This window comes from Anopheles coustani, chromosome 3, assembly GCF_943734705.1.
Source record: "Anopheles coustani chromosome 3, idAnoCousDA_361_x.2, whole genome shotgun sequence".
NCBI classification, from domain to species: Eukaryota; Metazoa; Arthropoda; class Insecta; order Diptera; family Culicidae; genus Anopheles; species Anopheles coustani.
The window spans coordinates 86,588,998-86,603,701 of record NC_071288.1 but is presented as its reverse complement, the minus strand read 5'-3'; the positions used below and the strand labels follow the sequence as shown (position 1 = coordinate 86,603,701).

General features: G+C 43.2%; 1 protein-coding gene across 1 annotated transcript; it reads right to left on the bottom strand.

Annotated features, from left to right (window-relative positions):
* Window positions 1-2,693: 2,693 nt before the first annotated feature.
* LOC131268665 (WD repeat-containing protein 35-like) lies at window positions 2,694-7,212 on the bottom strand. The gene is made up of 5 exons (XM_058270909.1): window positions 7,027-7,212; window positions 6,393-6,962; window positions 5,379-5,781; window positions 5,196-5,299; window positions 2,694-5,124 (listed from the first exon to the last, which is right to left on the bottom strand). Exons 1-5 carry the CDS (start codon window positions 7,210-7,212, stop codon window positions 2,926-2,928), a joined length of 3,462 nt encoding a protein of 1,153 aa, XP_058126892.1. The 3' UTR covers window positions 2,694-2,925.
* Window positions 7,213-14,704: the final 7,492 nt, after the last annotated feature.

Genomic DNA, 14,704 nt, shown 5'->3' with positions numbered 1-14,704 from the left:
AAAACAAGCGGAACGCTTTCTTCTACTGCGTGTGCAACAGTAAAAATGCTGCAAACAAACTGGAAATATTCACTTATTTGATGGAGAAAGATCCTTTCGACTGTTTCGGTCAACTGGATTCGAAGGGAAAGAGCGTCTTTTGGTATACGACGGATAATAATGAAGAAATTGGTAAGGATATTTTCAAACGAGAATGGAAATTGCAGGAACATCTTCCTATCGAAGAGCGAATCCCTGTGTTGATGGAAAAGTTAAAAAGTGGAAACCTCAAAGTCTACGACAAGATTCTTAAATTTGAACAAAATCATTTGGTTGATGAAAAGTCGGTTAAGATCATTTGCGATTACTTGAAAACAAATGGAGAACTGAACTGGAAATGCAATGTACGGGTTAGGAATCTTCTGCATATCGCTTGCGAGGAGGGTTGGTTAACTTTGGCGAAATGTCTCATCGACCATTATGCTTTTGATGCGAAGAAAATCAATAAAATAGAAAACAAGCGGAACGCTTTCTTCTTCTGCGTGAGCAACAGTAAAAATGCTGCAAACAAACTGGAAATATTCACTTATTTGATGGAGAAAGATCCTTTCGACTGTTTCGGTCAACTGGATTCGAATGGAAAGAGCGTCTTTTGGTATGCGACGGCTTATAATAAAGAAATTGGTAAGGATATTTTCAAACGAGAGTGTAAATTGCAGGAACATCTTCCTATCAAAAAGCGAATCCCTTTGTTGATGGACAAGTTAAAAAGTGGTACCCTCAATTGCTACAGCAAGATTCTTCAATTTGAACAAAATCATTTGGTTGATGAAAAGTCGGTAAAGATCATTTTCGATCGATTGAAAACAAATAAAGAACTGAACTGGATAAGCAATGAAACGGGCAGGAATCTTCTGCATATCGCTTGCATGGAGGGTTGGTTAACTTTGGCGAAATGTCTCATTGAACATGATGGTTTTGATGCGAAGGAAATCAATGAAAAAGAAAACAAGCGGAACGCTTTCTTCTACTGCGTGTGCAACAGTAAAAATGCTGCAAACAAACTGGAAATATTCACTTATTTGATGGAGAAAGATCCTTTCGACTGTTTCGGTCAACTGGATTCGAATGGAAAGAGCGTCTTTTGGTATGCGACGGCTTATAATAAAGAAATTGGCAAGGATATTTTCAAACGAGAGAGTAAATTGCAGGAACATCTTCCTATCGAAGAGCGAATCCCTGTGTTGATGGACAAGTTAAAAAATGGTATCCTCAATAGCTACGGCAAAATTGATTACTTTGAGCGAAATAATTTAGTTGATGAAAAGTCGGTAAAGATCATTTGCGATTGCTTGAAAAGAACTGGAGAGCTGAACTGGAAAAGCAATGAAACGGGCTGGAATCTTCTGCATATCGCTTGCAGGAAGGGTTCGTTAACTTTGGCGAAATGTCTCATAGAACATTATGGTTTTGATGCGAAGGAAATCCCTGAAAAAGCAAGGAACTGGAATGCTTTCTTCTTCTGCGTGAGCAATAGTGAAAATGCTTCAAACAAATTAGAAATATTCACTTATTTGATGGAGAAAGATCCTTTCGACTCCTTCAGTCAACTGGATTCCGAAAATCATAATGTGTTTTATTATGCGTTGTTGGATAATGTTCTCATTGCAGACTTTATTATACGAAATGAGTTGCCTGCAAATAATTCCGTTTCGGTTAAAGAATGGGCTTCGATGTTTTCAAAACGGTTAAGTGAATCAAAACTAACGGGTACGGATATTGATAGATTTTTAACAGATTGGAAGCAACTTTCTACTGTGGACGCAAAACATGAAATTTACGTCGAAATTAAATCAAATTTTGAAAGGATGAATTGACGCAGAATTAACAGCAAGCCCAAACAATGTCAATAATCTAGACGAATTCGATTAATCCGTCGAGATAAATAGATGCGGCCGCAAAGTCAGATGTTGTCGACTTGATCGATTTGTTAGTTGTAAAATAGAAATCTTGTAAATTTGATAACATATTAAAGAATACAACTAATTATTACCAAACTTGTATTAGAAACTATGTTAATGTAAGGACCAGAAACTTATTGAGCAATAAACTCGCACTTAAGTTCTACCTCAAATAAACAACATGCTTGATAGTATTTAATCAAAATATCCGAAAGGTGTGTTTCTGGGTTTGTGGTGAGTTTTTTCGTTCCTAGGGCTTTTGTATAACTTCACTTCATGGTTCAAAATTTATAAATCAAAATGTAAAGTTTTCTTGCCCTCGCTAAGGATATTAACTGTGGTTCTACTTTAGAAACCCTCCTATCGGTTCCTGCGCTGTAGGTAGGCAGAGTAAGTATTTTTAAATAAGAAGGTAGGTAGAGTAAGTTTGAAGAAGTTGTCCAGTGTCTTATTTACCTATTTAACTTTATTACGTTTCATTTTCTTTCTACTAGGAGTAATTTCATCATAGGTTGTCAACTTAATCACGTTAATCATCCAGTAATTCGTTACCAATCATTTAAACCATTTTTCCACGGAGTCCTTCTGAGTTTATTTTGGTGTGTTACATTTATTGCAATTGAAAGCGTTATCGACGTTTCATACTGCCCGATGATTGGTTTCCCAACAATATCTAAAACATCTTCTTTGCATATTCATAATAATTTGAAAACTGTCATACTTAATTCTTTTTTAAACCTTTTCGAATGTAGCTTCCCAAAAATGTAAAAATGTTGATGTTAAAAGTAATATGATAAATGAAAATAACATAATGGGAACATCGCATCGTAGGTATTGTAACTATCAGTTAACTGTTTCATCTGTTGGGAAACAATAGATTTGAATAATGTGTACTAACCTTAAGAAAAGATCATGATAAACGGAGTGTTCGATAAACTTGAACGCAGGTACGTAATAAGCATGTGTGTTTGTGTGCAGTAAAACATTAAATCTCCACCGCTCCCTTCGCCGGCGCGATCAGCCAGAGATGGCAGAGGGGGCACGTCTTGCGTGACGTCATTTCCAGCGGGTGCGCGACGTGGTAGCAACCGGAACACTGCCAGGCGCCGGTCGGATTGGTCAGCGGCTGTCCGGACGCGATGCACGGCGGAAAGCGATTGCCGCAGCTGGGACAGAGCGTGCTGCAGTCGGCCACCGGCGTCTCGCAGGTGTAACAGCTGACGTGCTTCACCTTGTTGTCCTTCGGGTCGTAGCGCGAGAAGATGCTGATGGCCAGCTCCTCGTACTGCAGCCGACGACCCTCGGAGATCGTCTCGATCGCCTCCAGCTTGATGAACGCCTTCGAGCAGGTGCCGAACGAGCGATCGGCACAGCTGGCCAGGGCGAGCAGCGCGTACAGCACCTCCACGTCCAGCACGTCCTCGTACTCGCGCAGCCGGAGCGCGCTAATGACGGCGCTATGCAGCAACCCGGAGCGCAGTTGTCGCTGTGCCAGCAGCATATAGTGGTACGCCTCCGCGTGGTGCCATATCTGCTCGATCAGCACCGCATCGTCCGGATTGAGCTGGGCCAGGACCGCCGCTCGGCTTGGGCCGCCCGCCTGCAGCGCCATCTGCTTTTCGATGTACTCCTCCGCGAGCAGCCCCGACAGCACGTACAGCTGCTTGATGCGCACGTAGTCGGACTTCTTCTCCACCTCCGCCTCGGCCATCTTCAGCAGTAGCCGGGCGGAGTCCAGGTAGCGGCCCGCCTTCCGCTGCAGCTCGATCGCTTCCGGCAGCTTGCCCTCCTGCAGCAGCTGGGCCGCGTGCTTGCTCAGCAGCGTGTTGATCTGGGGCATCTTGTACTTTTGCGCCAGCTCCACCGCCAGTCCCCACTGCCGCAGGCCGATGCAGCTGGAGACGGCCGACTTGACGTCGCCCAGCTTGAGGTAGGCGGCGACCGCCTGCTCGCACATCCCCACCGTGGCCAGCATCTGGCCCAGCTTCGCCAGCTGCGGGCTCTTCTCGGGGAGCTTGTGCATGCAGCCGACCAGCTCGTCGTACTGCTCCAAACCGTACAGCGCGTCCATCAGGCCCTCGATGTGGTGCGCCTTCTCGTAGTACTCCTTGGCGCTGTCCCAGGCGCGCATGTTCATGTAGTGGTGGCCGATCTCGCGCCACGCGTTCTCCATCTGCTGGTCGGACGTGCCCGGCCCGAGCCGATACAGCTGCACCGTGCGAAACCAATCGCACAGCGTCTGGCGCAACCGAACCGCGCAATCCCGTCGATCCACGTCCATGTACAGCTTTTCCGCCTCATCGAACTCGCCGAAGAACGCGCCGATCTCGGCCCGCTGCAGCGCTTCCAGCTGGATTGTCCTGAGGCGCTTGATCAGCTGAATGCCCGGATAGTTGCTGCATCGCACGAACGCCGCTTCGGCCGTCTCGAGGTCCAGCTTCTTCAGCGATGCCTCCGCCAGCAGTCTCCACAGCCGCGGGTGTGGGTTATCCTCGATGAACTGCTTCGCCTCGGCGATCCCGACGTGCGCCAGCAGGTCCTCCGTGTCGCGCAGCGATTTGACGCGCAACTGCACGAGATGCTCCTTCACGTTCGGCGTCGCACCACCCTTGATGATGTCGTCCAGCAGGACGCCCGTGATTTCCAGCTCCTCAAAGTGGCAGATGTAGCCGGAGCAGGTGATCGGTTCCTCCGGGTCGGCCCCGCGCAGGATGTACATGCGCGTCTTCTCCATGATGGCCAGCAGCTGCGGGTTGTCCTTCGCCCAGCAGATGGCCCACACGTCCTTCCGTTCGATGTGGCCGCTCGATTGCTCCAGTTCGTTGCTCGTGTCGTCACGGAGAGTCAGCGTCGTCAGCACGCCATTGCAGTCGATCATGGCCGCTCGGGTCGAGAAACAGTTGATCGCCAACTTGTAGCTGCGCGTCTGCAGATAGTGTCGGTTGCGCAGCACCAGATGGGGCAGCGTGTACTCGTGGATGAGGCCACTCTCCCGGCCAATCAAAAGCAAATTCTCCGACGATGCCAGGCAACAGATCGGATCCTGGCTCGGGTCCACTCTGGGTGGGATTTCGTGGGCCGTTTTCGAGTCGAGATCGTTTAGCACTTCCAGGGCGGGCGTGTCGTCGATGTGGTACCTGCGATCGCGTCTCGTCTTGAGGTTCGCGTGCAACGTGGAGGCCCCCTGGACATGAAGGGAAAGAGCTTGCGTTGGCAATCAAATTACTTCCAGAACTCGTGGCGGAGCGGACTTACCTTCGGTGTATGATAATGCCAGAGCAGAAAGTGATCCTTCGACGCCACGATCACGTGCGTTGTGTTCATTGTTACAAACTCCGGTCTAATGTCGATGTATTTGGCTGATGGTGAAGAGAACCATGTGGTAAAGATTATTAACTAATTGCGACCTAGTCTTCGTCTGTAAATAAATGAACCTACAATCCACCGTCGTGCTGATCGAGTTGCATATCAGCAGCTGGTACATCAGATCCTTCCCCTTGCCCTCGCTCACAACGCTGAACTCCTTGCCGGTCATGCGTGTCTCAACGGCGATCACGCAGTGGTCAGCCGAGGAGGCCATCGACATCATCGGTTCGATCTGCTTCGCGTAGCACTGATTCGAGTTGGTGTCCCAGAACGTTACCGAATCCGTGTCGTCGCCCCCGGCACCACCACCCGCCTCCTGGTAGCAGACGGTACGGTTGAAGTAGCACCAACTGTAGTCCGGCCGGATGTTTGCGAAGTAAATGAACGAATCCACCGACAAAGCGATCCGGAGCGATTTGCCTTCCCACGAGAGGGACGTTATTTCTTTGCCGGGAATCTTCAGCGTACGGATGTGCTGGTGGAAGGGATAACAGGAAACCCAAAGCTTATTAAAGGAATGATTTACTATCAAACATATTGCGATTGAAGGATGTGGATCCGGATCGAAATTGATCTTTTGGTTTTGCGAAACATTTGTTTTAACAATACGGTCTTTTACTTCCCAGCATGAAAATCCAGCAGTGCACTTGGATCGTCGAACGATGCAAACCTCCTATTAAGCACTTCATGGTGAGTCGCAACTCACAGCTTTCTAAGATCTACCACAATGATAGGTGTCGCATAAATGATTGTTGTAGACACGACTTTTTCTCGTCGGGAAATGACCGCTCATCACACCAAATTTCGCAGCAAAAAGCAATCAGCGATCCTTCAGCAGTCAGTGGTTTTAGTAGGCTTGCATGATTTGCGGATCTAAGCATACTGCTGCAATTGTCTGGTGCTGAGTAAAAGGCTGTAAAAGGATTCAAGCAGTTTAAAAGTGAAATCGGTTGATTCGTTCGAGCTAATTATTGTGGGTAACAACCGATCCCAAACTTTGCAAAAGCAGCGCTATTTACCGCATTTTAAATAATTCATGCAATATTGTTGTAAATCAAATATCCTACAATTTAACAGACCACTTACCACACCAAACGGAGTGTAGAACAACACTTGGCTGCTATCCTTATCGCTGCTAAGGTTCGACTTGATTCCGCAATCCGCCAGGATCGTCCCATCATGGTTCCACATACACGAAATGGCCTGCACCCCTGTATCCACCACAACCGGCGTGTCGTCGTTTTCGTGCCGCATCAACTGCATTCGACCGTTTTCGTAGCAAATTGTCAAAACTGGACGACTCGGCGAGGTGCCCTTATGGAACCAACAAAGCCCCACTACCGTAATGCTCTTCGACGGCGTAAGGTACACACACTGGACGTGCAGCTTCATCACGAAGATGCCCTGGTTGTCGTACAGGTGAACCTCACCATTTTTAATGCTAAATAGGAGCAGCCTCCCGTCCGGGCTCCATTGTACGCCGGTCAGCGACACGTTCTTCAGTTCCTTTCCCCAGATGCGGTTACCATCGACCGAGCCAACGATGACAGTGCCATCTTCGTACACGATGCATATCTTCTGCCCATCGCTCGTCCAAGCCATTCCCTTTACCGTCGACTTTTTACGATCGTTCGTCATCTCCTCGTACCAGGAACCCTGGAATGGATGGTATATCAAAAATATTTAACAGCCCGATGGCATATAAATCCCACCAACCAACCTTGTACAACATCCACACCATAATAACGCCATCCTTGTCGGACGAGGTCAACTTCTGCTGCGATTCGTTCCAGGTCACCACCTGGATGGACGATTTATGACCCTCGAGCGTTTGCTTCATCGACAGGTTGCTTGCCTGCAGCGCCTTTCCGGGCTGATGACTGTGCTGTTTTCCACAGCTTATCATTATCGGAACACATTTTTGTATTTAGCAGCTTTTGTTTTTGTTTTATGGTAAAATCCCAAACGAAGCCCACCCAACCAAAATCGCTGTCACTGCGCTCGCTACGGGCGCGCCGCCGTTTCAAACTCATTTCTTCAGTCCAACTCATTGGTTTATGCTGTCCATCTTGCCCAGTTTAACCGATTAGTTCAAATCATTACAGTTTCTCATCATTATATTCTTCTGAATTGATGTGCCACCAATTGCATAACTTTCAAGCGGAAATGTGGAAAAAACGGCGACGATGTGGCGAGTAGGGGGCCTCATTTGGGATTTTACCACATTTGCTTATCCGGGTTTCTAATCAATTTTCCATGCCGATCGTTCTTTTAAATCAGCCATGGTCAAATGTAAGAAAGAAATCTCACATTGCCCAGATCCTCAGCATCGAACATCAATTTCGCTACAAAGTGAAGCACAGGGTCACTGTCATTTCCCTCCGTACTTTCCGGATTTTTATCATGACAAGTTTGGCTTCGTATCACGACAAAGTGGACATCCTACCTTAAAAATTCCTCTCCGTCAGTTGTTACCAGAGTTCAATGCCGAAAGTAGAACCTAATTTGCATTTCTTGATACGGTCATGAAATCAAAAGCTTTCATAGAAACATATTCAATTCCAGCATATTCTCATTCATTCATACACGAAATCAAATTGAATACGGAATTCCGTCGAAGGGGAATTCGTTTGTTGCGCGAGTAAACATTTGTTAGTTGCGCTAGTTTCATTGTTTTACTTTTGGTCATTTCACCTATTTTATGCTAATGTTTTGATTCATCGAAAATTAAGATTTAAAATCAGTCACTTGTTTAATTCTCCTTGTTTGATCTGCTCGGGCTTTGTTAAATACTTCAATAAGGATTCAGTGAATTTGGATGAACGTTTCTTTTATACGATTATAAACCGGGGAAAGGACAGTTTAAGGAAGATAACACACGACGGAAACCTACGACAAGAAGTGTGTTTTTGTGGACGAGCATCCCGGGTTTTGGAGGAAGATAGTCGATACCACACCAGGCGAGTGGCGGCGGGACATACGAAGACCACAATCAGGATAGAGAAAATATAATGAATGCCTTAAGGGATCAGCAAAATGCCAGGTCTATTTGGACTAAGTTGGTGTCCTCTTTTTTTGCCAATACAGAGCCATCGATGCAGCGTACTTGTCGGAACCCGTTCCAATCTCATCCAGCAGATGTGCGCTAATCGGGATACCTTAAGGCTAGCTGCACTAAGCTTCATGGAACTGTTCCTTCCGAAATGGAACAACGAGCTGCCAGGCCCATCATCAAACCAATGTCGGTAACGTCAGTCTCCAAGCTGGTTGCAGGTAAGCCGAGGTTGGGATAAAGTTGACGAGTTCTAGAGTTTTAGAAAAATCCATTAGAAAATGTTAATTTTTTTATAGAAGCTTGCATGCATGCATGGATGCAATGCTTCATCAAGTTATCGGCAGCAACTGAAGTATTTTCGAGATAACTACAGCAAAGAAAACGCAAGTAACTGACTCAAAGTTAGATAGAAGTGTTATCAGTTTTCAATCCCACATTTAAGCGATAAGAATTCAAGCCACTGGGAATCAAACGACTTGGGCCGGCACGGTGTACAGTTGTAACGTGACCCTTAAAAGTAAAATATCTTAATATTAAGAAATTGAACAAATCCGCATGGCAAAGACTAAAGTAAGACCTTCAACATCAGCTTAAACACCTACAGGCGTAAGCGTTTTGCGTTTGCGGTACACGTTGCTGGTGGTAGCAAAACAGGGAGCCGTGCATCCTGCTTGAATTTAATTAGTTGTATTAGCTGGAAATGGTTGCCATACTACTTTCAGAGTTGTGCATGACAAAGAGGGCAAAACGAAAAGAGATACGAAATTCGCGTTCTTTTAAACTGAGTGGAGTGCGTGAAGCCACACCCTATGCCAGTATATAGTGATAACAAGATAAGACAAGTACGACCATTTACGATACCCTTTCACTGCGATTGGATTATGCCTGAGCCGGACGTAGTGCCACGTTGGGTACCTTGAGCAGATCTGTAGCAAGGCGTATTGAGCAGTCGACGTGTGGACCTCGAAGCAACCGAGTACGCCTCAATTTTTGCACCTTCAATAGAGTCACCAGATCACGCCGTTTCTGCGAGAGAACCAGTATGTGACGACCCGGAGTATGGCTTGGTACGAACTATCCTCATCCAGAAGAAGTGCGTCAACCGGGATTCTTTTCCTTTCGAGTTAGGAGGGCGAGTAGTTGCTCAGTGAACGTAAAAGTGAAATATTGGAAAATCACAAAATTATACGAATCCGCATGGAAAAGACTATAGTAAAATCTTCAACATCTGCCTAAACACCTACAGGGGTAAGCATTTTGTGTTAGTGCGTTGGCGGTACACGTGGAGCCTAAAGTGAAGCCAAACGTCCTTTAGATGTTAAATGCGTAGTTGTACAGTTTCCATTTGTCTTATAATTGGTGGATTGATTTGGTCTTATTTGCTGCGAAAAGTGGTTTACAGTACTTCCATACCGTTTTAAAAGTGTAGTATGACGAAATTCATGTTCGACCACACCCAATGGCGTCCGTGACTTTGAAAGCCATTTCCTATGGTAGTCCGCAAGTGATATCGAGAAAAATCATATACGACCATTTACCTATGTAGCAAGCGAAATCAACCGGAAACTGTTATCTTTGATTCATTGATAACAAAGTGTTATAGGTACTCAAAGTGTCCTAGCCATAATCAGACTGGGTTTTTGGTGGATCAGGCAAGGAAGAATTAAGAAGTGCAAAGAAACATCTGCTGTATCAGCGGACTAAATGTTGGAAGACATTGTGTGGTAAGCGCAAGTGCCACAGTGTTTCTTAGTTAACATGATTTGCAACTTACTGTTGGCTATATTTCCGAATCTGACGTAATTCGGATCGATGAATAAATGTGCCAGCGACGAGAGTAGTGCATGTTCGAAGTGCAACGTAGAGTGCAGACATTTCTAAAGGAGAAGATCGTCGGACACACCGCTTTGCCACAATTTTCTATCAGGAAGATCGTGAGCATCGTAAATTGTTTGAATTTCAATGTAAGTGCAACATCAGTATGATCTATGCAGATATGTTTTAGGAAGAATTATTTTACTTTTAGTCATTTTAGTTGAAAACATGGGATAATAAAAATCTTTTTCGTTCCGGCAACAAATGTTGGAGACAGAAAAACTCGCTCTGCTTGGTCCTTTCGCTGGTCGGTTTTCATTATGTTGAGGTACAAAATTCCCACTCAATAGTTTGAGGACGGATTGCTTTTTGTGCCACATTTAAATTTAATCATCATGCAAATTAGATCTTGAGCTTCATAATCCCTATGTCATCCGGGGATTTCCGATCTTCTTTGCTTAGGGGCATCTTATTGCTGGGTAGGTTGTAGATAACTCAGAAGAATCGTCTCGCCAGAAGACGAATCCGAAACGAGGCCAGCGCTACCTCGCCTTGATTCAAATTGTTTTTCTTTGCCACAACTTTTCTCGATCTTAAAAATTGTTAGTTTTTGATATCGAAGCAGTCTAGAAGGCTGCATATATAAAGAAGTTCACCTAGTTAGTTGTAGAGTAACCAGTCAACCGGAAACATATGCAATAAACCAGATTCCCTAATTACAAGAGTTTTGAATTGAACTGATGGTTGAATTCGTGTCAGTATGAAATTTTTAGTATGTTGAAGGAAATTTGTCTTTCTACGTTTTGACCTTACATCCAAAACTTTTCTGTGAAGCTCATTTAAGAAATTCACTGAAGTAAGCTAAGGAGCAATATGGGCTCAGCTATCAAATTCATTAATTTTCAATGTAACATATTTCGTCGAGTCGCGGTTTAGTTTCTATTCACTTTCTTTATGTGCTTTCTTTATTGCATCATCGGTAATCTTGCCAACAGTTGTACATAGTGTTGAGCAAGTGGTGAACTCACTTCAGAAGTGAAGGATACACTGCACTACTTGTATCCTTGGAGATCCTGAAGGACTGACCTTGCCCCAGTGAAAACACTGCCTTCACCGATCCTCACTCTTTCACGACTCCGCGAGATGGTCGAATCCCCCAACAACCAGGCACGAAGCTTGCTTCTTTCGTCTCCTCCTTGCCGTGGAAGGTTCCGTTCGGCGGAGATGGTTTATGTTTTGCGGCTTCTGTTGGCTTTGGTTCCTTTGGTCCGTTTGGTACATTGCCTCACCTTGATCCCCCTAAGCGTCCCTCCTACGTCTCTTGGGTTTTCAATGATGCCGCGACTTTTGACTTTGAAATAGACTTTCGACATCATCGTTCATCTTATCAAATTTGAAAGTTACAAAAATAAAAGAGGAAGTGTATAATTTTGGTAAGGAAACTAAACAGATCTTAACGTGAAATAAAGGAATGCTGTTTCAAAATTGAGCCGTGTAATGTATGATTTGTTGCGTAAGCAAATTGTATTTAATTAATTAATGTATTTAATTAATTGTTAGTTTTTTTTCGAAACTTTAATAAATTATAAAAAAGTTTTGGAGTTCGTTTACCGTAAAAGGTATTCAATTTGTTTTAATATTAATTCAAATCGCTACTATCTGCGAATGTGCTGCTTAGTAGAATGTGTTTTTGGAAAAAGATATATTAATCAACATAAAAGCTAATTTGTTTCTACATGCCATACAATATTAGTTGTTACATTGATTGCTGTAAACAATAAACTAAGTTTCTTAAACATCTCTTTACAGACTGTAAAAACTCAAGGAGCTGAAGTATTTTGCGTAACGATTGAAGAGATGGAAAGATCAACTGGTAAAAATAATCGTTACAAGGAGGACGATAAATCAGTCTTCGAACAAGACGCATCATTTTCGGGAAAAAAGATACTTGATGCTGATTCGATAACAGCAACGGATCCCGGTATTTTAAATCTAGCAAATCAGCAAGAAGGGGTCAAAACGAATGAAGTGATGCATCCACCCCAGCAAACGCCTATAGCCCAAGTTTCGTCAACGAACGATGATGTTAGCAATTCTGGAACGTTCGATAAGAGCGATTCTAGCAAAACATATGGAGGAAAGGATAAAGCATTAAAAGACTCCAATAATGGTACTTCTGCAAAACAAAGAAATCTAGGTATGATAGACTCTCTTGTTGGTGCAACCTATCAGCAAAAGCTGTCCATACCGGTCATATGTCGAGTTGCTACGCTGATTCGAAAAGATAAGCAGTTAATCTTCACAATAACCAATGACGATGAAGAAGGTGGATTGTTTGACGACATCGTATTTAAATCCAACGTTGGAGACCTTCTCATCCAAGCTAAACACAAGGAAAAGAAGAGCAACACCATCACATGGGACGACCTTATAACGACGGAAAAAGATGCGCCGTTTGCGATTAGGAAGTACTTGAAATGTTTTTTGGGGACAGAGTGGGTTGAGAGGGAAAAGCAGCCCGTATTAGTACTTTGTACAAACATTGGACTGCACGAAGATGTCAAAACGTCCGTTAAAAAATACCCTTTTGGCACAAATATCGTTGATACTATTCTCAAATCCATCACTAATGATGCCTATAAGATTGATTTGGACATCTTGAAAGACGAAACCAAAAACAAATTATTGGACTACTTAAAAGAAGACTCCGAATTAGGAAGTCTCGCAAAGTTGATTGCACAGCATATTTTCCAGAAAAAAAATGTCGATTTTCGTAATGATTCGGTTCAAACAAAATACCGATCTATCATAGAAAATGAGATTGCCGTAAAGAAAAGTATAGGCCACGAATGTTACGAAGTAAATGCAGGGTTTTTCAATGATAATGCGGAATTTAAAAGACTTTTTGAACACGAATACAAACTTCAACAGAGAGAACAAATAATTCGGGATGATATGAAAGAGAAAGGCATTAAGCTTGAAAAGGCAAAACCAACAGAATCTCAGAGCAGAGAGGACAAGAACAATCCTAAACGAATATGCAATTCGGATGTAGCTGATCTTGCGACACAGCTAGCCCAACATATTTTCCACGAGAAAGATATTGATTTTCAGATTACTGTATTAAAAAAATACCAATATGTCATAGAAAAGTTTATTGCTACAGACAACAAAAATCGCAAAGGTTGTTACGTAGTCGATGAAAACAATTTCACTAAAGTGGGTGGTAAGGATTTTAAAAGGTTCTTTGATATGGAGTATCAAAACTTGCTCAACCCAGAGCCTCTAGACATTTGGGGAGATGTTCAAAAGAAATGCATACGTCTAAAGAAAGAAAAACAACCAAACAACAGCGGCAAAAAGGAATTACCAAAACCAATAGAAGATGATCAAATCAAGAAGTTTTTCAAATCATTTAAGATAGTTTGCAATACAAAACACGAGGAAGACCAAGTCGTTGCCAGCATTCTTGAAAGCGAAGTGTTATCCAAAAACATAAGAGAACAATCCTCTGCCGTGTTTACTTTTAACAAAGTTGGAATGTGGGTTTTGAAGAGGATGATAGACAAAAGCAGGACACCTATTCAACGACGGGATGTGGATGAGCTGTTTATGAACATTGAGTCATCGTTAAACTTCTCGCAGTTAAAAGCCTTATCAAACTCTAATTGTAACAAATTGGATAATTTGGGACTTCAATGCAAACGGGAAGTCTTGCAAGAATTTAAATTATACAAAAACCTCAATTCGTTACTTGCAAAAATAGAAACTAATAGAAATGAGGAATTCAACGTGGATATTGATGAGTACAACTACCCCTCGTGGGTTGTACCTCAAATAATACAGACTATCGATTCCAAATTGGATTTTCTATTTTTAGAAGACACACAGTTTGAACCACGAAAAAAACAGGTAATGGATGTCTTTGGTGTAATGAAAAGTCCTCTTATTTTGGTCATTGAATACACAAGTATGGCCAATATTAAAGGGTATATAGAAGGGCGGGTTGAAGGCATGTCAACAAAAACTATCAAAAAGATCATACTTATCGACCAAACTTATAATGCTTTAGAGGTTGAACGGGATCTTCTTTTCCGAGATCTGATAGACGAAAGCAGAGCAAAAATAGTCAATCAAACCAAGATCATGAATTTCTTTGGAACCGAAACATCAATCAGTGAGCTTATCCTCGATGAAGATAATCTTAATTTTGTTTTGGATTTCGAACAGCTTTCCAGTGAATCACGAATAAAATGTAACAAATTGAAGGATAGCTTTGGAAAAGTTAAAGAAATATTCATTCATAGAAAATGGGAGCGATGTGATAAAAACGAATTACGGGAAACATCCAGTTCGAGCTTTTGGTCTGCCAGAAAAGAAGGTACGACTCTTACCAAACTATTTCCTGGCAGTGAAGATGATAATAAAATCAGTTACAACACATTTTTAGATTATAACGGTGAAAATTTAAAGTTTCTATTGCATGGAAACAGCGAATACACACATCCCCCTGGTGTTGAAGGAAACA

What these genes read in the sequence shown, in the direction of transcription:
- LOC131268665 (XM_058270909.1), bottom strand. Translation starts at nt 7,212, where the DNA reads ATGATAAGCTGTGGAAAACAGCACAGTCATCAGCCCGGAAAGGCGCTG. An exon ending in TGGTGTGGATGTTGTACAAG is followed by an intron (nt 6,963 to 7,026) that starts GTTGGTTGGTGG and finishes CATCCATTCCAG; the next exon opens with GGTTCCTGGTACGAGGAGAT. An exon ending in GGCATTATCATACACCGAAG is followed by an intron (nt 5,125 to 5,195) that starts GTAAGTCCGCTC and finishes CTTCATGTCCAG; the next exon opens with GGGGCCTCCACGTTGCACGC.